Source organism: Salmo salar, chromosome 07 (genome assembly GCF_965601325.2).
Source record: "Salmo salar chromosome 07, fSalSal1, whole genome shotgun sequence".
NCBI classification, from domain to species: domain Eukaryota; kingdom Metazoa; phylum Chordata; class Actinopteri; order Salmoniformes; family Salmonidae; genus Salmo; species Salmo salar.
This window is the reverse complement of record NC_138297.1, coordinates 14,398,359-14,422,269: the sequence shown is the minus strand read 5'-3', so window position 1 is coordinate 14,422,269 and position 23,911 is coordinate 14,398,359. Positions and strand designations below refer to the sequence as shown.

General features: G+C 44.3%; 2 protein-coding genes across 4 annotated transcripts in view; one reads left to right on the top strand and one right to left on the bottom strand.

The window, feature by feature from the left end:
* Window positions 1-5,094: 5,094 nt before the first annotated feature.
* On the top strand, window positions 5,095-9,048 carry md2l1 (Mitotic spindle assembly checkpoint protein MAD2A). Its single transcript, NM_001140711.1, is given in 5 exon segments — window positions 5,095-5,209; window positions 5,518-5,664; window positions 7,140-7,260; window positions 7,344-7,447; window positions 8,332-9,048. Coding segments are annotated over 5 exon segments (609 nt in total). The 5' UTR covers window positions 5,095-5,145; the 3' UTR covers window positions 8,505-9,048.
* A 1,892-nt stretch (window positions 9,049-10,940) lies between these two features.
* The window catches only part of LOC106608572 (cGMP-specific 3',5'-cyclic phosphodiesterase), a 128,680-nt gene continuing 115,709 nt past the window's right edge, over window positions 10,941-23,911 (bottom strand). For 2 of the 3 annotated variants that reach the window (XM_045721510.2, XM_082977368.1), the window contains exons 17-20: window positions 16,750-16,850; window positions 16,328-16,405; window positions 15,570-15,633; window positions 12,411-13,406 (exon numbers count right to left, since the gene is read on the bottom strand). In XM_045721510.2, the coding sequence (XP_045577466.2) occupies window positions 12,420-13,406; window positions 15,570-15,633; window positions 16,328-16,405; window positions 16,750-16,850 (1,230 nt within the window). In that variant the 3' untranslated portion in view covers window positions 12,411-12,419. The other variant, XM_082977369.1, reaches the window with a different exon arrangement.

The window sequence follows — 23,911 nt, the reverse complement described above, 5'->3', positions numbered from 1 at the left end:
AGATTATTGTGACATGGGGCCATGCATTATCATGCTGAAATATGAGGTGATGGAAGTGGATGAATGGCACAACAATGGGCCTCAGGATCTCGTCAGTGTTTCTATGCATTCAAATTGATAAAATGCAATTTTTTTATTTAACCTTTATTTAACTAGGCAAGTCAGTTAAGAACAAATTCTTATTTACAATTGTGTTCATTGTCTGTAGTTTATGCCTGCCCATACCATAACCCCACCACGGGTCACTCTGTTCACAACGTTGACATCAGAAAACCGCTCACCCACACGACGCCATACACATCGTCTGCCCAGTACAGTTGAAACCGGGATTCATCCGTGAAGAGCACACTTCTCCAGCGTGGCAGTGGCCATCAAAGGTAAACATTTGCCCACTGAAGTCGGTTACGACGTCAAACTGCAGTCAGGCCAAGACCCTGGTGAGGATGACGAGATGTGCTTCCCTGAGACGGTTTCTGACAGTTTGTGCAGAAATTCTTTGGTTGTGCAAACCCACAGTTTCATCAGCTGCCTGGGTGGCTGGTCTCAGACGATCCCGCAGGTGAAGAAGCCGGATGTAGAGGTCCTGGGCTGGCGTGATTTTACGTGGTTTGAGGTTGTGAGGCCGGTTGGACATACCGCCAAATTCTCTAAAACAATGTTTGAGGTGGCTTATGGTAGAGAAATGAACATTTAATTATCTGGCAACAGCTCTAGTAGGCATACCTGTAGTCAGCATGCCAATTGCATGCTCCCTCAAAACTTGAGACATCTGTAGCAAATTTTAGTGTCTTTTTATTGTCCCCAGCTTCTTGATATGCCATACCTGTCACGTCCTGACCATAGTAAGATGTTATTTTCTATGGTAGAGTAGGTCAGGGTGTGACAGGGGATTTTTCTATGTTTTCTATTTCTATGTTCTTAGGTTCTAGTTTTTGTATTATTTTTGAGTAGTGTTTGTTTCTCCTCTGCGTCATGGTTTGTTGTTTTGTCGCTTCAGTTTATGTATAAAATGTGGAACTACACACACGCTGCACTTTGGTCTTCTCCTTATGACAACTGTGATAATACCTGTCAGGTGGATGGATTACAGTTGAAGTCGGAAGTTTACATACACCTTAGCCAAATACATTTAAACTCAGTTTTTTCACAATTCCTGACATTTAATCCTAGTAAAAATTCACTGCCGTAGGTCAGTTAGGATCACCACTTTATTTTAAGAATGTGAAATGTCAGAATAATATTAGAGATAATGATTTCTTTCAGCTTTTATTTCTTTCATCACATTCCCAGTGGGTCAGAAGTTTACATACACTAAATAAGAATTTGGTAGCATTGCCTTTAAATTGTTTAACTTGGGTCAAATGTTTTGGGTAGCCTTCCACAAGCTTCCCACAATAAGCTGGGTGAATTTTGGCCACTCCAATACATTGACTTTGTTGTCCTTAGCCATTTTGCCACAACCTTGGAAGTATGCTTGGGGTCATTGTCCATTTGGAAGACCCATTTGCGACCAAGCTTTAACTTTCTGACTGATGTCTTGAGATGTTGCTTCAATATATCCACATAATTGTCCCTCCTCATGATGCCATCTATTTTGTGAAGTGCACCAGTCCCTCCTGCAGCAAAGCACTCCCACAACATGATGCTGCCACCCCCGTGCTTCATGATTGAGATGGTGTTCTTCGGCTTGCAAGCATCCCCCTTTTTCCTCCAAACATAACGATGGTTATTATGGCCAAACGGTTCTATTTTTGTTTCATCAGACCAGAGGACATTTCTCCAAGAAGTACGATCTTTGTCCCTACGTGCAGTTGCAAACCATAGTCCGGCTTTTTTTATGGCGGTTTTGGAGCAGTGGCTTCTTCCTTGCTGAGCGGCCTTTCAGGTTATGTCGATATAGGACTCGTTTTACTGTGGATATAGATACTTTTGTACCTGTTTCCTCCAGCATCTTCACAAGGTCCTTTGCTGTTGTTCTGGGATTTATTTGCACTTTTCGCACCAAAGTACATTCATCTCTAGGAGACAGAACGCGTCTCCTTCCTGAGTGTTATGATGGCTGCGTGGTCCCATGGTGTTTATACTTGCGTACTGTTGTTTGTACAGATGAACGTGGTACCTTCAGGGGGTACCACGTTGGCTGATTTATTTTGATTTTCCCATGATGTCAAGCAAAGAGGCACTGAGTTTGAAGGTAGGCCTTGAAATACATCCACAGGTACGCCTCCAATTGGCTCAAATGATGTCAATTAGCCTATCAGAAGCTTCTAAAGCCATGACATCATTTTCTGGAATTTTCCAAGCTGTTTAAAGGCACAGTCAACTTAGTGTATGTAAACTTCTGACCCACTGGAATTGTGATACAGTGAATTATAAGTGAAATAATCGGTCTGTAAACAATTGTTGGAAAAATTACTTGTGTCATGCACAAAGTAGATGTCCTAACCGACTTGCCAAAACTATAGTTTGTTAACAAGAAATTTGTGGAGTGGTTGAAAAACAAGTTTTAATGACTCCAACCTAAGTGTATGTAAACTTCCGACTTCAACTGTATGTTGGCAAATGAGAAATGCTCACTAACAGCAATCTAAACAAATTTGTGCACAAAATTAGAGAGAAATAAGCTTTTTGTGCATATGAAACATTTCTGGGATCTTTTATTTGAGCTCGACATGGAACCAACATTTTATATTTCTATTTCTATTCAGTGTAGTATTAAATTAATAATACTTTGAGAACATTTGCATGTAAATGTTTGCATGTAAAAGGGGAGTAATTATACTTGAATTATGTTGTTATAATGCTTTGTTTCTGCGTGTGAGAACATGAGTGTGAGGTGATATTTCTACAACGATAAAATGTTAGTAATTTAGGCCTAGTGGCTATAAGCTATAGGAACATTTACTTAACACAAGTAAGCCATTCAAAAGACTTGCTGACACCCAAAAGAGAGAAGCAAAGGGCAATTATTTTCACTTTTTTGTGAAATAGTATAACTTTTACTCTTGAGAGGGCCAGCAACCACAATCTCTCCTGTGAAATGTAACAGTGGTGCTGAGGTCCTTGGATAAAACTATTGGACAGTTAGACTGTACAATCTGAAGTCTTGATAACATGAAAGCCATTTGGTTGGTTATTTAGTGGTTTGGGTTTGGAACTCGAGCACCACTTGGTCAATACTGTTGTTAAAGCCCAGAGAGAGGACCACCAATATTTTTTGTTGTTGTTATCATCAATGGAAAGCAGAGACAATATTTGCTCATGTAAAGCAGAGACTGTCCAAAATAATACAGAACTGTGAGGACTTTGTTGCATTGCAGGTCTGTTTAGAAAAAACTATATTTACTAGTGTAGTTTCAAAATGGCAGACTTCTTAGTATAGGGCCAGGCGCTTTTCTTGACTAAATGACCGAGCCAGGAAAAACTCCTGATCCAAGTATATGTAACAGTACTCCTTCCTCCCCTCACCTCGAACCAGGGACCCTCTGCACACATCAACAACTGCCTCCCATGAAGCACCGTTACCCATCGCTCCACAAAAGCCACGGCCCTTGCAGAGCAAGGGGAACAACTATTTCAAGGTCTCAGAGTGAGTGACGTCACCAATTGAAACGCTATTAGCGCGCACCCCGCTAACTAGCTAGCCATTTCACACCGGTTACCTATAGAACCTCTCCACTTATTGGTGAAGTAAACTTTGTCACAGCTAACCTGTGTCTGCAGCCCCTACCAGGTCCTTTCCCTAGTGTAGTGTACACAAGCCAAGGCTAGGTTGCCTTTGCTGACACACTGGGGAGTGCCTGGAGTGAGGACAGACTATGGGCTACATATATTTTACAAACAAACACAACCCTGCTATGGTGTATTCTACACCTCATAAAGCCTGCGCTCAGTTGATGGGCTTTCGTGTTCTATTCCCTTGTATTGCCGTTCAAAGAACGTTAATAACTAAAGGATGATGAATGAGAACATCAAGCCTGCGCTAGAGAAAATACATGTGGTAATGGCCAATGTGTGAATACTGTGCAACAGGTGACTTCACTGTTAGGCTTATAGCCTGTATAGGTTTCCTACAGTACTGTTGGCAGGAAAGAACAAGTGCTTTCCATAGACAACAGCAGGAGTGGCACCATTTGCAGGTGTGACATTAGAGTGTCATGAAATCTGGCAGATGATATAGTTATCACTGGAAAAATGTATGACTGTTGCACATATGGTTTTTCACTTGATGGTGTCTTGTAACTAATATCTAAAGTAAAAAAAAAAGTAGTGCTCAAAAGCATACAGCTGAGAACAGGGTAAAGGGATCCTTTCAGATTCAAAAATAACTGTAGCAGCATTATTGCTATCTCTCAGAAGAAAGTCATAATATCTTTTTCCAAGGGGTCTATATTTGGAGATCAGGGATTGGGCAACTTTGATGTGGGAGGGGGCCACAAAAAAAACAGAACTCATCATGAGGGGCCGCATGGGTCTGCGTTCCCACATCCATACAAAAGAACGTTTCAAAAATTGCTGCAATTCTGCACATTTTGCCATACGGCCTGGAGAAACTGTTGCTGTTTTAAAGCAGTAATTCTACACAATTTGCCATGGGGCAGAGAGAAAAATGAGCAGTTTAACAGCTAATTTCCTGCAATTAGCTAGACTAACTTACAAATCTAAAAAATTGACTGACATGGACTAATTGAGTGACTGCGGACGCAAAAACAAATTCCGAAATTACACCTTGTGTATTCTATTATTCTAACTCTCACCACTACGTTTTTAATTGGTCTGCAGGCCTACAAAAGGGGGGTCGCCAGTGACCCATCTCTGCTGTAGATAACACTGTTGTAATAGAGTATGAACAATATTAGAAAGCGTAGGATGGTTGAGTATGTAAGATTAGAAAAGCTTGTACTTATCACTACTTTTAGAATAGAATGAAGAAATGCCTGCAGATTGTAAATCTCCAGGTCGAGCAGTACACCGCCCCCTGGCGTCAGACATGCAGCACTGCGAGGCTGTAAATCCGCCTCTGTGGATGACGCATGCGCGGAACTTCAACGACCTGCACATTTCAAACTTTGGCGGCGGGTAAAGAAAAAAAAATCTGACGAGAAAATACAATATAAGAAAAGGATATAACTAAAACGTGTAAAGATGACGAGCACACTGAAAGGCATTACCCTGAAAGGCAGCGCTGAGCTTGTGGCCGAGTTTTTCTGTAAGTATTTCACCGACTTTGCTTTATTTTCGCCTGATCAAAAAGAAAAGGCATGCAACTTGAACATGGCGATGGTGTTCTCTGCGGAAGCTAGCTATCTAACATTGTTTACAACCATCGCATCCGTGTTTTCCACGACGATAAGTAATATTTATGTCCTTACATGTGATTTTGCTATGCTAATATATCCATACGTGTGTAATTGTGCACCTTCACGCATGGAGACAACAGTATTGTTACTAGTTAGTTAGTTAGCTAGCTAACCTCGTCATTGTAGCTAACCACCTAACGTTATCCTGTCCCTGCAGCATTCGGTATCAACAGCATCCTGTACCAGCGAGGGCTCTACCCTCCGGAGACGTTCTCCCGAGTCACCCAGTATGACATGAGCCTTCAACTCACCACTGACACAAAGCTGAAAAACTACCTGACCAACGTTGTGTCACAGCTCAAAGGTACAGTATAAAATAAACTCAATGGAATCTAACTTTAGCCCATGCGCAGTACGTTATAATACATGGGGGTGAAGGTCAGGATTGCCAGACAGTCCTGCTATAAAATACTGTCTAACCTTTCCTACAGTCACTTGTGTCGCTATTAACCCTATGTTATTTCTCACAAGGTCAAATGAGGTGTCATATTTCACATCTTAGTGTGTTGATTTTTCTCAATTTTGATCAACGTTTTCATTCCCTCGGAGATACCAGTATGTCTGTTTCTGCTGTAGTTGGGTGTGTCAATTGCAGAGTGGCTGTTTGACTGACCTGTGTCTCTGTATTGCAGAGTGGCTGTTTGACTGACCTGTGTCTCTGTATTGCAGAGTGGCTGTTTGACTGACCTGTGTGTCTGTATTGCAGAGTGGCTGTTTGACTGACCTGTGTCTCTGTATTGCAGAGTGGCTGTTTGACTGACCTGTGTGTCTGTATTGCAGAGTGGCTGTTTGACTGACCTGTGTCTCTGTATTGCAGAGTGGCTGTTTGACTGACCTGTGTCTCTGTATTGCAGAGTGGCTGTTTGACTGACCTGTGTCTCTGTATTGCAGAGTGGCTGTTTGACTGACCTGTGTGTCTGTATTGCAGAGTGGCTGTTTGACTGACCTGTGTCTCTGTATTGCAGAGTGGCTGTTTGACTGACCTGTGTCTCTGTATTGCAGAGTGGCTGTTTGACTGACCTGTGTCTCTGTATTGCAGAGTGGCTGTTTGACTGACCTGTGTCTCTGTATTGCAGAGTGGCTGTTTGACTGACCTGTGTGTCTGTATTGCAGAGTGGCTGTTTGACTGACCTGTGTGTCTGTATTGCAGAGTGGCTGTTTGACTGACCTGTGTGTCTGTATTGCAGAGTGGCTGTTTGACTGACCTGTGTGTCTGTATTGCAGAGTGGCTGTTTGACTGACCCGTGTCTCTGTATTGCAGAGTGGCTGTTTGACTGACCCGTGTCTCTGTATTGCAGAGTGGCTGTTTGACTGACCTGTGTCTCTGTATTGCAGAGTGGCTGTTTGACTGACCTGTGTGTCTGTATTGCAGAGTGGCTGTTTGACTGACCTGTGTGTCTGTATTGCAGAGTGGCTGTTTGACTGACCCGTGTCTCTGTATTGCAGAGTGGCTGTTTGACTGACCTGTGTCTCTGTATTGCAGAGTGGCTGTTTGACTGACCCGTGTCTCTGTATTGCAGAGTGGCTGTTTGACTGACCTGTGTCTCTGTATTGCAGAGTGGCTGTTTGACTGACCTGTGTGTCTGTATTGCAGAGTGGCTGTTTGACTGACCTGTGTGTCTGTATTGCAGAGTGGCTGTTTGACTGACCTGTGTCTCTGTATTGCAGAGTGGCTGTTTGACTGACCTGTGTGTCTGTATTGCAGAGTGGCTGTTTGACTGACCTGTGTCTCTGTATTGCAGAGTGGCTGTTTGACTGACCTGTGTGTCTGTATTGCAGAGTGGCTGTTTGACTGCACAGTGCAGAAGCTGGTCCTTGTTATCACATGTCTGGAGACTAGTGAGGTGCTGGAACGGTGGCAGTTTGACATTGAGTGTGACAAGAGTGCAAAGGAGATCAGGTACTGTAGGATACTTCAGCAGCAGTGGACCTGTCTACCACACGCACACATATGTGACAGCCTTTTTGTGTCTCTTCTCTCAGCGCTCCCAGGGAGAAGTCCATCAAGTCCATCCAGGATGAGATTCGCTCAGTCATCAGACAGATCACTGCCACTGTCACCTTCCTACCCCTGCTGGAGACTGCCTGTGAGTAGTGTGTGTGTGTGTGTGTGTGTGTGTGTGTGTGTGTGTGTGTGTGTGTGTGTGTGTGTGTGTGTGTGAACCAGTGTTTCCATTGGCCGTTAAGTGCCTGCTTTTGGCCAACAAAAAAACAAACACAAAAGCCAATAAAAAAAAACAAGCACATTTCTGGACACATTGTGGCGAAGCAAATATCCTGATGAAAATAAAAAACATTTTATAAATCACTTTTTCTATGCAGAAGTTGGTTCATGTTGTCTTTCAATCAAATAAGCTCTCTACTCTCCCTGCCTGTCTTGAGCTTGCGTTAGCAACCTGCAACTATGTATCAATTTGTACCTGCCCGTGAATGTTCCTGCACTATTGCATTCATGACAGACAGTTGTATACACGCAGGAAGTGTTCTGGTGTTTTATGACGTTTTGCTAGATTCATCTCACTAAAAGATTATTTCCAGAAATGTCAAACGTGTCCACCAAGGGGGATTATTTAGATAAAGCAATCTTCCTATAATAATCCAATGCCTGGTCAAGTAGTTACCTTTTTTAAGAATTATAAAACCAAATCAAGCTAGTTAGTTTTACTAGCTACTGTACCAAGGATGGAGGCATCTACAAGTGGGGAAATAAATATTCTGTCCTAGACACTGAAAGTAAGGATATTGACAAGCCAGATAGAGGGAGATGTGTATTGTGCAAGAAGCTAATGTTCACTTGGTAAGCTCATTCCTCTTTTCATCAGTGTTTATGGGCACATAAAGGGACTGCATTAAATGGATTTCTATTTTATCTTCTAAAATCTGGTCGGACATTTGACTGGCACATACTTTTCTTAACAGAAATGTTTCTGATGCTCCTTGATAACCCCTGAACTTTGACCCCTCTCCCCAGGTGCCTTTGACCTCCTCGTCTACACCGACAAGGACCTAGAGGTGCCCGACAAATGGGAGGAGTCGGGCCCCCAGATCATCGACCAATCGGAGGAGGTTCGTCTGCGCTCCTTCACCACCTCCATCCACAAGGTCAACAGCATGGTGGTCTACAAGAGGGCAGACTCAGCCTAGAGCCTGGACCTCTAACCTGCCGCCCCTGTACATAGTTATCGCTCAATGCCTCATCTTCCCTGCTGAATAAAAAAAGGCACGTTGGAGATTGACTACAATTGGTCTACAAATCATAATCCATAGTCATTTAGGATCCAATGTGATTTGTAGGTCAGCCAGTCTGCAGTCGCCGACTGCAATCTCAAACGCGCACAATGGCTATGATAAAATTTATTTTACGCTTACCCTTTCCTACCTCCACCACTCATATCTCTCCCTCTCTCGTTATATATCTTTCTTTGTATATCTAAAGTCCTTTATACTGATTATTGTTGTCTTTTTCTCTGTATTGGGAAGGCCTTGTTCTTCCTGGCTCACTGCTTTGATGTAAATATATATATGTCAATGGTCACTGATCTCTTTTGGTCCAATCCATTTACTTCCTTCTGAACTTTACCTTGTGATCTATCCAGTTCTGAGCCTCACTGTTTTAGAAGCTAGTGGTTTATGTGTTGTATTTTTAAGAAATGTTCCTAAAATATATAAACGTATCCATTTGATCATCCTCAAGTCTTGTCCGTGTTTTACCACTGTGATGGACCAGACGGTGGCGACATAACCCAAGTTTCAGTCCTGGTTGGATATCAGCCATCTCTACATGTAAAATGAATGGTTATTTAGACCAGTGTGAGGTTATATCCAACACAGATGACCGAGCACAAGAAAATAAGCAGTATCCTTTTAATGGGATGTACCATTCAACTTGTCTCACAGTGTTCATCAGTCAACAAGAAGGGGGGGGGGGGACACAGAAATATAATCTATTTCTATAGGAGAAACCCTTTCTGCATGTCATTACTTCAGCCTCCACTAACAACCAACAGGTCCTGTGATCTCTATACTGTGGCTGTTCATAGCCATCTTTATAGGAGCAGTGCCTTCACATGCAACACACAGGTCTATCATTGGTGGAGAAGCAACACATTATCTGTTTTGACCAATCAGACACCAAAGCAGTGTGGAATTGGAACCAGAAAAGCAACTTGCCTCATTATCGAAGCGCACAAACAAGTATACATTTATGGAGACTTCTTTAAGTACACAACACAGCCACTAACCGCATACATCTACAAGGAGAAAAGTGCTTCAGTTCGGACAAGGTTAAGTCAAATTTGAGTTTCTCATTTGAATGACAGTGATACAGTCCACATGTCTGTACTTGACAACTACTATAGTATATTATGTGTGAGTTTAGGAGGTTTGGAAAATGGAAAAAATCATTTTCGTACAGAAAGGTAGTGAGTGGGTGGTTTAGCAGTCCTGTATCTGAAAGAATCTAAAAATGAATGAATCCCTTTGTACATTTTCCATGAGAAAGAGTTTTGTTTTGTATGAAATGCAAATGACCTTAAGGTGCAAATATTTTAGGCTTCGGCGGTCAAGTGCTCCTTTCAACTCTAAAGATGCCCCGGCCTTACACGTTAAAGAAGGGAGCTGGTCCATTATGAAGGCCTACGGGGGGGGGGTCAGGGAGCTGGTCCATTATGAGGGCCTACGGAGGGGGGGGTCAGGGAGCTGGTCCATTATGAGGGCCTACAGGGGAGTCAGGGAGCTGGTCCATTATGAAGGTCTACGGAGGGGGGGGTCAGGGAGCTGGTCCATTATGAGGGTCTACGGGGGGGGGGTCAGGGAGCTGGTCCATTATGAGGGCCTACGGAGGGGGGGGTCAGGGAGCTGGTCCATTATGAGGGCCTACGGGGGGGGGGTCAGGGAGCTGGTCCATTATGAGGGCCTACGGAGGGGGGGGTCAGGGAGCTGGTCCATTATGAAGGCCTACAGGGGAGTCAGGGAGCTGGTCCATTATGAGGGCCTACAGGGGAGTCAGGGAGCTGGTCCATTATGAGGGCCTACAGGGAAGTCAGGGAGCTGGTCCATTATGAGGGCCTACAGGGGAGTCAGGGAGCTGGTCCATTATGAGGGCCTACAGGGGAGTCAGGGAGCTGGTCCATTATGAGGGCCTACAGGGGAGTCAGGGAGCTGGTCCATTATGAGGGCCTACAGGGGAGTCAGGGAGCTGGTCCATTATGAGGGCCTACAGGGGAGTCAGGGAGCTGGTCCATTATGAGGGTCTATGGGGGGGGGTCAGGGAGCTGGTCCATTATGAGGGTCTACGGAGGGGGACGGGGGGGGGGAGCTGGTCCATTATGAAGGCCTACAGGGAAGTCAGGGAGCTGGTCCATTATGAGGGCCTATGGGGGGGGGTCAGGGAGCTGGTCCATTATGAGGGTCTACGGAGGGGGGGGTCAGGGAGCTGGTCCAGTATGAGGGCCTACAGGGGAGTCAGGGAGCTGGTCCATTATGAGGGCCTACAGGGGAGTCAGGGAGCTGGTCCATTATGAGGGCCCACGGAGGGGGGGGGGGGGGGGAGCTGGTCCATTATGAGGGCCTACGGGGGGGGGGGGGGGGGGGGGGGAATCACACCTATCATATCATGTGAATCACACCTATCATATCACAGGATGGCAGTGGAATCTTCTAGAACACACGTCAAGTCTTTGGGTCCTTTACAATTTACAAAGTTCAAATAATAACACAATGCATAAAAATACACTGGTGAATGGATGGTCCAGTAAAGTTTTCAAAGCAGAGACGTGTGTGTTCTCAACATGAAACTGACCTAACAGTATAGAAATTGAATAAATATATAAAACAAATAAATATGCAATAGGTAAGACGAGTGAGTGTTACATAAAATGAACGTTCTCTCAAAACCTTTGTGTTGTGAGTGTGTGGTGTGTGAGTTTGCGCTGGTAATACTAACAAGCTTATGATTGTGGTCCTTTATGGCGTGTACAAAGTAAGTTGTAACTATACCGTTCCATTAATGCCATTCCAGCCATTGCAATGAGCCTAAGACCTGGGTTCAAATAGTATTTGTAATCTTTCATTGAGCTTGTTTGGTACAACGGAACCAATGCAATAGTCTCAAAAGTACAAATCCTGCACGACCATCTGGCACTCCAGGCGGGCTCAAAATATTTGAGAGATTTCAAATAATATTGAACCCAGGTCTGTCTGTTCTCTGGTGGCATGTTGATCCCTTGGTGCTCAGTAGGCCGATAGTAGCCACAGACGCATGCACACACACACACACACACACACACACACACACACACACACACACACACCTTCAGTGTTCTTCCCTTCCTCCGACTGTGAGAGATATAATATAGTGACTCCTTCATGTAGCAAGTCGACTTTGTGCAAAAAAAGAAAAAAAAGACTATGGTAATAAATATAGCTTAGTGTTGATGTCATCTTCTCAGGGTGGTGGAGGGATGGAGTGATAGTGGGGATGGAGGGGAGACGTTAAACAGGTCTACACCACTCCGTTGAAGAAACCTTTGTCGCCCTGTTCAGCCAGAATCTTCCAATTCTGTCTGTTCTTCTGGCAGCCCTCGAGTAGTGGGGAACAGGACTCAGACATACTGGCCAGGGTCTGATGGACAGAGAGAGAGAGACAGAGAGACAGAGAGAGAGTGCGAGAGAGACAGACCAGCGAGAAAGTGAATGAGAGAGAATGACAGAATGAGAGAGTACCTACCTGTGTCAATGTCATACATTAACATGAAAAAAATTACTCAATTTAGCAGACGTTCTTTAGCAGACGCTCCAGAGCGACTTACAGTAGTGAGTGCATACATTTTCATCGAACCCACAACCCTAGCGTTGCAAGTGCCATGCTGTACACGGGACTATACATGCTATATGGCCAATAAAATGTTCCCTAAACATGACTAATAAAGACCAATCAAATCATGTCATAGCTTCACCTCATACAGCTGTGTACAGATGGCATCAATGAACGACACCTGCATGCTTGGAATCTTATCCTGCTTGTCCCGATTCATCAGATCCTAGAAAAGAAAACCATCTTTACAAAACTTTGTTAAGTCCAAATCTAATTTGCTCCCACATTGACATCTGGCTTTGCTTGCCAACTAGTAAAAACCTGGCTTTGCACAAAGCCAACATGTGCACATGCCAAGATGTTAAAATCAGAATCTTGGAGCCTTGTAATTCAATTTCACAAAACCCTGATTTCCAATGGCAATGGATCAACTGCAGCAGTGTAATAGTACATACCATAAGGCAGTAACGATGGTAGGGAACAGAACAATGGATCAACTGCAGCAGTGTAATAGTACATACCATAAGGCAGTAACGATGGTAGGGAACAGAACAATGGATCAACTGCAGCAGTGTAATAGTACATACCATAAGGCAGTAACGATGGTAGGGAACAGAACAATGGATCAACTGCAGCAGTGTAATAGTACATACCATAAGGCAGTAACGATGGTAGGGAACAGAAAAATGGATCAACTGCAGCAGTGTAATAGTACATACCATAAGGCAGTAACGATGGTAGGGAACAGAACAATGGATCAACTGCAGCAGTGTAATAGTACATACCATAAGGCAGTAACGATGGTAGGGAACAGAACAATGGATCAACTGCAGCAGTGTAATAGTACATACCATAAGGCAGTAACGATGGTAGGGAACAGAACAATGGATCAACTGCAGCAGTGTAATAGTACATACCATAAGGCAGTAACGATGGTAGGGAACAGAACAATGGATCAACTGCAGCAGTGTAATAGTACATACCATAAGGCAGTAACGATGGTAGGGAACAGAACAATGGATCAACTGCAGCAGTGTAATAGTACATACCATAAGGCAGTAACGATGGTAGGGAACAGAACAATGGATCAACTGCAGCAGTGTAATAGTACATACCATAAGGCAGTAACGATGGTAGGGAACAGAACAAGTGCTTACTATTGGCTCAATGTTGAGTTCTTCTCTCTCTTTGTCCCCTTGCTCAAAGAACTCTGTAGCCACCAACTTAGCTATCTGCAAGAGAAGATGGAGAGAGACAAGACAGAAAGAAAGAAAGAAAGAAAGAAAGAAAGAAAGAAAGAAAGAAAGAAAGAAAGAAAGAAAGAAAGAAAGAAAGAAAGAAAGAAAGAAAGAAAGAAAGAAAGAAAGAAAGAAAGAAAGAAAGAAAGAGAGGGAGCTTTTAAAAGTGCCTCAAAGTGGTATGTTGTTTCAATTGGGTAAAGGACAAATTGGATTAGTAACCTTGTAGTCTTTCAACAGCCACAAAGTCTGGTCTGTTAGACTATAACCCCATGATTGTATCTGAATAAATACTTTAGCCAATCGGTTGTCCAGGGTTTTTAAACATTCATGTCTTTTGCAGATATCTAGGAATTTGAAAGACGGGCCGGTGTTTCCATGAATGTGATACGACCAGGGGGTTTCAGGTTGGATAGGCAGCTTCCTGTTATGTGAAGAAAAAAAATACACCTATCCACTGCCAATTGTATCAGATACCCTGCAATAGCACTCAGTATCCTACAAAGTATTCCCTGACATTTGTAGCATGGGAATAATGCAGGAGAGAAATAGTGAAAGAGAAAAGAGAGAGAGAGAAAGTTCTGCTAACTGAGCATCAACCATACTGCGTTGATGGACTCTTTCTCTTCACAAAGGATAAATGAAGACTGACTACAGCCTCGGGTTCCCAATCAAGGAAGTGTGTGTGTGGTAGCCATCTGCAGAACACTGATTGGAGCTGTGTAATTAAGCCTAGAGAGCCGGAGGGGGGGTTCATCTGAGGAACGGAGAGAACGTGGGGGAGAGGAGGAGAGATAGGGGGAGAAGGGGAGAGGAGGAGAAGACTTTGGATTTGTGTGAAAGAAAATGTGTGTTTGTTGGTGTATGTGTGTGTCTGCACAGATTTCCTATGTGTTTGTGTGTGTATTATGTGTGTGTATGTGTGTATGTCTGCTGGAGGTGCAGATGTACTCACCAGCTCTGTCAGTTCTGTATGTATTATGTGAGGACCTGAAGAGAGGATAGGTCTAGAACAGGTTTCTGGGTCTAGAACAGGTTTCTGGGTCTAGAACAGGTTTCTGGGTCTAGAGCTGAGTCTGGGTTTAGAACAGGTTTCTGGGTCTAGGAATGAGTCTGGGTATAGAACAGGTTTCTGGGTCTAGAGCTGAGTCTGGGTATAGAACAGGTTTCTGGGTCTAGAGCTGAGTCTGGGTCTAGAGCTGAGTCTGGGACTAGAACAGGTTTCTGGATCTAGAACAGGTGTCTGGGTCTAGAACAGGTGTCTGGGTCTAGAGATGAGTCTGGGTCTAGAGATGAGTCTGGGACTAGAACAGGTGTCTGGGTCTAGAGCTGAGTCTGGGTCTAGAACAGGTGTCTGGGTCTAGAACTGAGTCTGGGACTAGAACAGGTGTCTGGGTCTAGAGCTGAGTCTGGGACTAGAACAGGTGTCTGGGTCTAGAGCTGAGTCTGGGACTAGAACAGGTGTCTGGGTCTAGAGCTGAGTCTGGGACTAGAACAGGTGTCTGGGTCTAGAGCTGAGTCTGGGTCTAGAACAGGTGTCTGGGTCTAGAGCTGAGTCTGGGTCTAGAACAGGTGTCTGGGTCTAGAACTGAGTGTCTATCCCCCTCTAAGAAGAGTTCTAGAGCTGTTTGATCACACACACACACACACACACACACACACACACACACACACACACACACACACACACACACACACACACACACACACACACACACACACACACACACACACACACACACACACACACACACGCACACGCGCACACACACACACTTGTCTGAACCTCTCCTTCCATTGCACCTAAGGAGCTTGATGAGGAACAGGAGGAAGAGACGTACACAGGGAAGTTGAAATGGCACCAGGAGAAGAAGAGAGAGAGAGAGACAGAAAGAGAACATAATCTAAGGGGTGAAAAGAAAAGGGAGAGGTACTGAAAAAGGATGAGAACAATGAGAGCTGTGTGAGTGAGAATGAAACGTTTGAAAGAATATCAAAGGAGATAGCAGTAACAACACCACAGTAACAAGAACACAGTAACAAGAACACAGTAACACCACAGTAACAAGAACACAGTAACAACACAGTAACAAGAACACAGTTGAGTTTATGAAGTGAGTCTTGAGTCTAGTGAATGTGATCCCACTTTTCACTTACCCTTTTCTGTACTGGCCAGGGCTTGGTAATGGCAGAGATGTCACATGCAGTCATCAGCATTGACCTACAGTGGGTGACACACAAGCATACTGTTGGACAAGCAGGGCAAGAGAGTGGGTTATGTTGAACCACGTTCAGCATCACTCCATCAAGGGAAATATAGTATTGTTCTAACAAAGTTATCTGCATATATTTAAGGACGTAGAAATAATCAGAATCCATGTAAACGTGACAGTTCTGAAAATATAGCTTGTCCAAAAAAAGTGGTCTCTTGGTACAACTTACACCAGGTATGGGGTAAGGTGAACCGCGGGACAGGGTAAGTTAAGCCTCTTACACATTTCTGTACTAAATGAAATATTACCACGACCTTTTTAAAACCATGTCTATCTTTATTTCCCAAACACAATTCAACACAATCACAATCGCTTTTTTGTCTTCTAATCATTTTAAGCATATTTTAACACAGGCTTAACACCTAATAAACACTTTGTACTGTTTTAAAGGGATACTTCGAGATGTTGGCAATGAGGCCCTTTTATCTACTTCCCCAGAGTCAGATGGACTCGTGGATACCATTTTATGTCTCTGTGTCCAGTATGAAGGACGTTAGAGGGAGTTTTTTGCGAGCCAATGCTAACTAGTATTAGCACAATGACTGCAAGTCTTTGAGTATCTACTAGAATTGATCCCAACCTTGAAAGATGCACAACCAAGCTGTCCCCAGGTGAACATGTATATGCATTGTGTCCACTAACCTCAGTAAGTCTTTATGATAGTCATCGTCCCAGACAAACTGGCTGTTCTTGGTCAGTTCAAAGAACTCTCCTCTCCTCCTGAAAAGACAGGCAGTAAATTTGATATGTCTTTCTCCCCGTCTGCCTGCAGTCTAGTCATACGCTCACACGTCAGACAAGGAGAGGGAGGGAAAGAGAACAGAGCGAGAGAGAGAGAGAAGAGCTGTTAGGGGGAGGAGAGAGAGAGATACAGTCAATTACTGTTTCAGTACATTATTACTAGATCTTCTAATGAATAGGCCAACGGTGGCTACAACTTCCACCTTGACATTTTCCACAGCCCATCAAGCTTAATTGAAGTTGTAATGAAAACTCTGCATAAAAATGTGACTTGAACGGTTCCCCTCTGTGTGCATCCCTGCTGTGTGTGACATTGTACCTACTTCATGTACAGAGCCAGGTCCGTAGCCAGAATAGCCCTCTCGATCATCTTCAGAGTGGCCTTGTACTCATCCAGAGACAGGCTGCTTAGAATCTGATTCCCCTGGGGGGTAGAAAGTGGTGGAGAGAGAGAGAGGGGAATACAGGGAGGAAGCAATGAAGCAAGGAAGCAAGGAAGGAGAGAGAGAGAGAGAGAGAGAAAGGGAGGGATGACAAATTATTGACCCAGTTAAAATGTTGTCACATGTAAATGTGAAAATTAAATGAAAAATAATAACAAGGAATAAATACACAATGAGTAATGATAACTTGGCTATATACACAGGGTACCAGCACTGAGTGTGCAGGGGTATGAGGTAGTTGAGTGCAGTGTTAGTGTTGCTTGAAATATGTGAACCCTACAGGGCTGGTCATTATTTTGCTATGAAATGAACATACAAAATCATCCTTATCTAAACCCCAATCTGTAATAAAGACATTCCAGGTAAATGACAGAAACAAAAAAATATATATTTTCATTGTTTATTTAACCAACGTGGTTTATTTAACAGAAACTCAGATGTGACATGTACAAAAATATGTGAACCCCTTCAGTCAATAGCTTGTAGCACCTCCATTAGCAGTGATAACTTGGAGTAAACATCTCCTATAGCCAGTAATCAGTCTCTGACATCTGTTTTGAGGGATTTTTGCCCACTCCTCCTTACAGAACTCAGCCAATTGAGTGAAGTTTGAGGGGTGTCTGGCATGAACTGCCCGTTTCAGGTCCTGCCACAACATCTCGATTGGATTTCAGTCAGGAATTTGACTTGGCCAATACAAAACACAAACCTTCTGTCACGCCCTGACCTGAGAGAGCCTTTTTATGTCTCTATTTAGGTTTGGTCAGGGTGTGATTTGGGTGGGCATTCTATGTCCTTTTTTCTATGTTTTTGTATTTCTTTGTTTTGGCCTGGTATGGCTCTCAATCAGGGACAGCTGTACATCGTTGTCGCTGATTGGGAGCCATACTTAGACAGCCTATTTTACTTTGGGGTTTTGTGGGTAGTTGTTTTCTGTCTTGTGTTTTTCACCTGACAGAACTGTTGGCTTTCGTTTTTGTTTCTTTGTTTAAGTGTTTCGTCATTTATAATAAATTATGACCACTTACCACGCTGCATCTTGGTCCCCTCTTTCAGACGATCGTTACATCTTCTTTCTCCTGAGCCATTCTTTGGTAAATTTGCTTGAATGCTTTGGGTTGTTTTCTTGTTGGAAGACCCATTTTCGGGCTCTGGACTGATGGTCTGACATTCTGTTCAAGAATCTCCTGGTATAACCTCAGAATTTATGGTTCCCTTAATGATGTAGAGTCGTCCAGGTCCAGAGGAGGAAAAGCAGCTCCAGATCTTGTCATTCCCATCACCATGCTTGACTGTTGGGAAAAGGTTCTTTTGGTGGTAGGCAGTGTTGGGTTTTCGCCAAACATAGCGGTGTTGATTGTGACCAGAAATGTCAATTTTGGACTCATCGGTTCATAGAATGGACTTCCAGAAACCTTCACGTTTGTCCAGGTGGTCTCTGGTTAAGACGGGCAGTTTGACAGCAGAGGCTTCTTCCTATCAACCCTCCCATGACGGACATTTCGATTCAGTGTTCTTATTATTAGAGCATGCACAGTTACCTGAGATGCAGCAAGGGAGGTCTGGAAATATCTGAATGTTATGTTTGGGTTGGCTTTTACCTGATTTATTATTGTTCTTGTGGCTCTTGGGATATTTTGGAAGGGTGTAAACTTATAGGCTGAGTTGACGTCATGTTAAATGCTCTCCATTTGTAAATGATTTGATTTTATAGCCTTCCCCAGACTGATGTGCTGCCCTCGTCCTGATGTCCTCTGAGATCTCCTTTCCTCTCGGTATGGTGTGGTTTGTATTCACCTGGATGGGTAACACCAAACTGACCACGTTTCTTATCTCTATTTATCAGAGTCCCACCCAAACTCTTTCCTAACGATCTCTCCTTTGATTGGTTCATTTTGTACCCAATTATTTACCCACCTGATTCTACTTACCTACTTGATTTAACCAATGCAACTTGGGGTTCACTTATTTTTGCACCTGCACTAAATCCTTTTTAATTTAGTTTTTCTACGACACACATGATTTCCTCTACACCAACATATGGTTTTGGTAAATATAAACCTTTTACGGCAGATCAAAATCAAATTCTGATTAAATGAAGATGTCATGGTAAAAACAAAATAAATCTGTAATTGCACAAGGGGTATATACTGTACGTACATACAGTGCCTTCGGGAAAGTATTCAGACCCCTTGACTTTTTCCACATTTTATTACGTTACAGCCTTATTCTAAAATTACCCCGCAATCTACACACAATACCCCATAATGACAAAGCAAAAACAGGTTTGTAGAAATTTTACCAAATGTATATAAAAAAATAAATATGAAATACCTTATTTATATAAGTATTCAGACCCTTTGCTATGAGACTCGAAATTGAACTCAGGTTCATTCTGTTTCCATTGATCATCCTTGAGATGTTTCTACAACTTGATTGGAGTCCACCTGTGGTAAATTCAATTGATTGGACATGATTTGGAAAGGCATACACCAGTCTATATAAGGTCCCACAGTTGACAGTGGATGTCAGCGCAAAACCAAGCTATGAGGTCGAAAGAATTGTCCGTAGAGCACAGAGACAGAATTGTGTCGAGGCACAGATCTGGGGAAGGGTACCAAAAATTGTCTGCAGCATTGAAGGTCCCCAACAACACAGTGGCCTCCATCATTCTTAAATGGAAGAAGTTTAGAACCACCAAGACTCTTCCTAGAGCTGGCCGCCCGGCCAAACTGAGCAATCGGGGAGAAGGGCCTTGGTCAGGGAGGTGACCAAGAACCCGATGGTCACTCTGACAGAGCTCCAGAGATCCTCTGTGGAGATGGGAGAACCTTCCAGAAGGACAACCATCTCTGCAGCACTCAACCAATCAGACCTTTATGGTAGAGTGGTTCGCCTTCCAACAGGACAATGACGCTAAGCACACAGCCAAGACAAACCAGGAGTGGCTTCAGGACAAGTCTCTGAATCTCCTTGAGTGGCCCAGCCAGAGCCCGGAATTGAACCCGATCGAACATCTCTGGAGAGACCTGAAAATAGCTGTGCAGCGACGCTCCCCATCCAACCTGACAGAGCTTGAGAGGATCTGCAGGGAAGAATAGGATAAACTCCCCAAATACAGGTGTGCCAAGCTTGTAGCATCATACACAAGAAGACTCGAGGCTGTAATCGTTGCCAAATGTGCTTCAACAAAGTACTGAGTAAAGGGTCTGAATACTTATGTAAATGTAAAATTTCTTTTTTTACTTTTAATAAATTAGCAAACATTTATTTAAAAAAAAATGTTCTTTGTCATTATGGGGTATTGTGTGTAGACTGATGAGGAAAAAACTGTTGAATCAATTTTAGAAGAAGACTGTAACCTAACAAAATGTGAAAATAGTCAAAGGGTCTGAATACTTTCTGAAGGCACTGTATACAGTAGGTAGGGATAAAGTGACTAGGCAACAAGATAGACAATAAACAGTAACAGCAGCGTATGTGATGAGTCAAAAGAGATTAGTGCAAAAAGGGTCAATGCAGATATTCCGGGTAGCTATTTAATTAACAATTTAGCAGTCTTATTGCTTGGGGGTAAAAGCTGTTCAGGGTCCTCTTGGTTTCAGAACTGCATTGCTACCGCTTGCCGTGCGATAGCAGAGTGAACAGTCTATGACTAGGGTGGCTGGAGTCTTGGAAAATGTTTAGGGCCTTCCTCTGACACCGCCTGGTATAGAGGTCCTGGATGGTCAGGAAGCTTGGCACCGGTGATGTACTGGGTCGTACGCACTACCCTCTGTTGTGCCTTGCTGTTGGAGGCCGAGCAGTTGCCATACCAGGCAGTAATGCAACCCTTCAGGATGCTCTCGATGGTGCAGCTGTAGAACCTTTTGAGGATCTGAGGACCCATGCCAAATCTTTTCAGTCTCCTGAGGGGGAATAGGTTTTGTCATGCCCTCTTCACGACTGTCTAGGTGTGCTTGGACCATGTTAGTTTGTTGGTGATGTGGATGCCAAGGAACATAAAGCTCTCAACCTGCTCCACTACAGCCCTGTCAATGAGAATGGGGGCGTACTCGGTCCTCCTTTTCCTGTAGTCCACAATCATCTCCTTTGTCTTGATCACGTTGAGGGAGAGGTTGTTGTCCTTGCACCACGCGGTCAGGTCTCTGAACTCCTCCCTATAGGCTGTCTCGTCGTTGTCAGTGATCAGGCCTACCACTGTTGTGTCATCGGCAAAGGTAATGATGGTGTTGGAGTCGTGCCTGGCCGTGCAGTCATGAGTGAACAGGGAGTACAGGAGGGGACTGAGCACACACCCCTGAGGGGCCCCCGTTTTGAGGATCACCATGGCAGATGTGTTGTTACTTACCCTTACCACCTGGGAGCGGCCCGTCAGGACTTCCTTAGATATCGTGCACCAGCTGTTGTTTACAAATATACATAGACCACCACCCCTTGTCTTACCAAAGGCTGCTGTTCTATCCTGCCGATGGAGTGTATAACCCACCAGCTGTATGTTATTCATGTCGTCGTTCAGCCACGACTCTGTGAAACATAAGATATTAGGTAGGACATACGTGCTTTTAGTTCATCCCATTTATTTTCCAACGATTGTGTGTTGGCTAATAGTACGGATGGCAAAGGCAGATTAGCCACTCGTCTCCTGATCAAATCAAATCAAATGTATTTATATAGCCCTTCTTACATCAGCTGATATCTCAAAGTGCTGTACAGAAACCCAGCCTAAAACCCCAAACAGCAAGCAATGCAGGTGTAGAAGCAGATATTCCGGGTATTCCTCACAAGGCACCCCGATCTCCTTCCGCCAAATCTCTGTCTCTTTCTCCTGCGAATGACGGGGATGAGGGCCTGTTCAGGTGTCTGGAGTAAATCCCTCTCGTCCAACTCATTAAAGAAAAATTCTTCGTCCAATTCAAGGTGAGTAACCACTGTTATGATGTCCAGAAGCTATTTTTGGTCATAAGACATTATGTACAAAATAAGTGTCACGTGTGTTTCCTCTTCGGCCTCCCTATATATATGTCACTCCCTTTGGTTCCTTCCTCAGGCGTTATTGTTTCTGTTCCAGTGTCATGTCTGTGCGTTGTTCGTGTTTCTTGTTTTGTATTAAGTTGAGTTTATTTATTAAAACACTCACTCCCTGAACTTGCTTCCCAACTCTCAGAGCACATTGTTACAGAATAACGCCTCACCTAAGAGAAGCATCAGGGAGTATTTTTTGTGTTTTTTTGTCAGTGGAAATGACGTCAGGTCCGGGATCTGCTACAGGCTCTCATGCCTCAGCCAGATTGCCAGGCTCCCCTGCCTCCGTTGGCTCATCAGGCTCTCATGCCTCAGCCAGATCACCAGGTTCCTCTGCCTCAGCCAGCTCATCGGCTTTCATACCGCCGCCGGATCGCCAGGCTCCCCTGCCTCACCCGGCTCGTCGGGCTTTCATGCCTTCGCCGGATCGCCAGGCTCCCCTGCTTCCACCGGCTCGCCAGGCTCCCCTGCCTCAGCCGTTCTGTCAGGTTCCCGCACCCCAGTCGGCGACAGGTTCCCGCGGATCAGCAGGGGTGACCGGTCCACTCCTGATCCCCGGGATCGTCCCTTTGGTTAGTGTCCTGCGGCTGGAGCCGAACGTGCCAGGGAGAGGGTACCATAATGTATGCTCTATCTCCGGCACTCTAGGTCGCCATGCTCCCGCGCCTCAGCCAGATGGACAGGTTCCCACACCTCAGCAGAGGTGACCGGTCCGCTCCTGATCCCCGGGATTATCACTTTGGTTGGCGTCCTGCGGCTGGAGCCGTGCGTCGGGGCGGGGGTACTGTCATGTGTGCTCCCTCTCCGGCCTCAAGGACACCAGGCTGCTCGTTATGGTGCACACCTGTCACCATCGTTACGCACACCTGCGCATCATCAGACTCACCTGGACTCCATCACCTCCCTGATTAGTTCCCTATATGTGTCACTCCCTTTGGTTCCTTCCCCAGGTGTTATTGTTTCTGTTCCAGTGTCATGTCTGTACGTTGTTCATATTTCTTGTTTTGTATTATGTTGAGTTTATTTATTAAAACACTCACTCCCTGAACTTGCTTCCCAAATCTCAGCGCACATCGTTACAATAGGTTACAAACAATGCGAAAAAACTGACAAAATAGCACAGTTGGTTAAGAGCCAATAAAATGGCAGGCATCCTCTCCGGCACCATGATACCACCTCATGTTTTCTCATGGCTACAGATGTGAGTGCTACAAGGCGATAGTCATTTAAACAGGTTAACTTGGTGTCCTTGGGCACAGGGACTATGGTGGTCTGCTTGAAACGTAGGTATTACAGACTGGGTCAGGGAGAGGTTGATAATGTCAGTGAAGACACTTGCCAGCTGGTCATGTTAACCTGTTTAAAGGTCTTACATCTTCAGCTACGGAGAGTGTGATCACACAGTTGTCCGGACATCTGGTGCTTCCATGCATAATTCAGTATTGCTTTGCTTGAAGCATGCATATAAGGTATTTAGCTCGTCTGGTAGGCTCGCGTTGGTGGACAGCTCGCAGCTGCGTTTCCCTTTATAATCCATGATAGTTTGCAAGCCCTCACACATCCGACGAGCATCAGAGCTGGTGTAGTAGGATTTGATCTAGGTCCTGTATTGACACCTTTCCTGTTTGATGGTTCCTCGGAGGATGGATTTCTTATAAGCGTCCGGATTAGTGTCCGCTCATTGAAAGCAGCAGCTCTAGCCTTTAACTCAGTGCAGATGTTGCCTGTAATCCATGGTTTCTGGTTGGGAACTGTACGTACGGTCACTGTGGAGACAACGTCGTCGATGCACTTATTAATGAAGCCGGTGACTGATGTGGTAAACTCCTCAATGTTATCAGATGAATCGCAGAACATGTTACAGTCTGTGGTAGAGAAACAATCCTGTAGTTTAGCATCAGCTTCATCGGACCACTTCTGTATTGAGCGTGTCATTGGTACTTACTGTTTCAGTTTTTGCTTGTAAGCAGGAATCAGGAGGATGGAGTTATGGTCAGATTTACCAAATGGAGGTTGA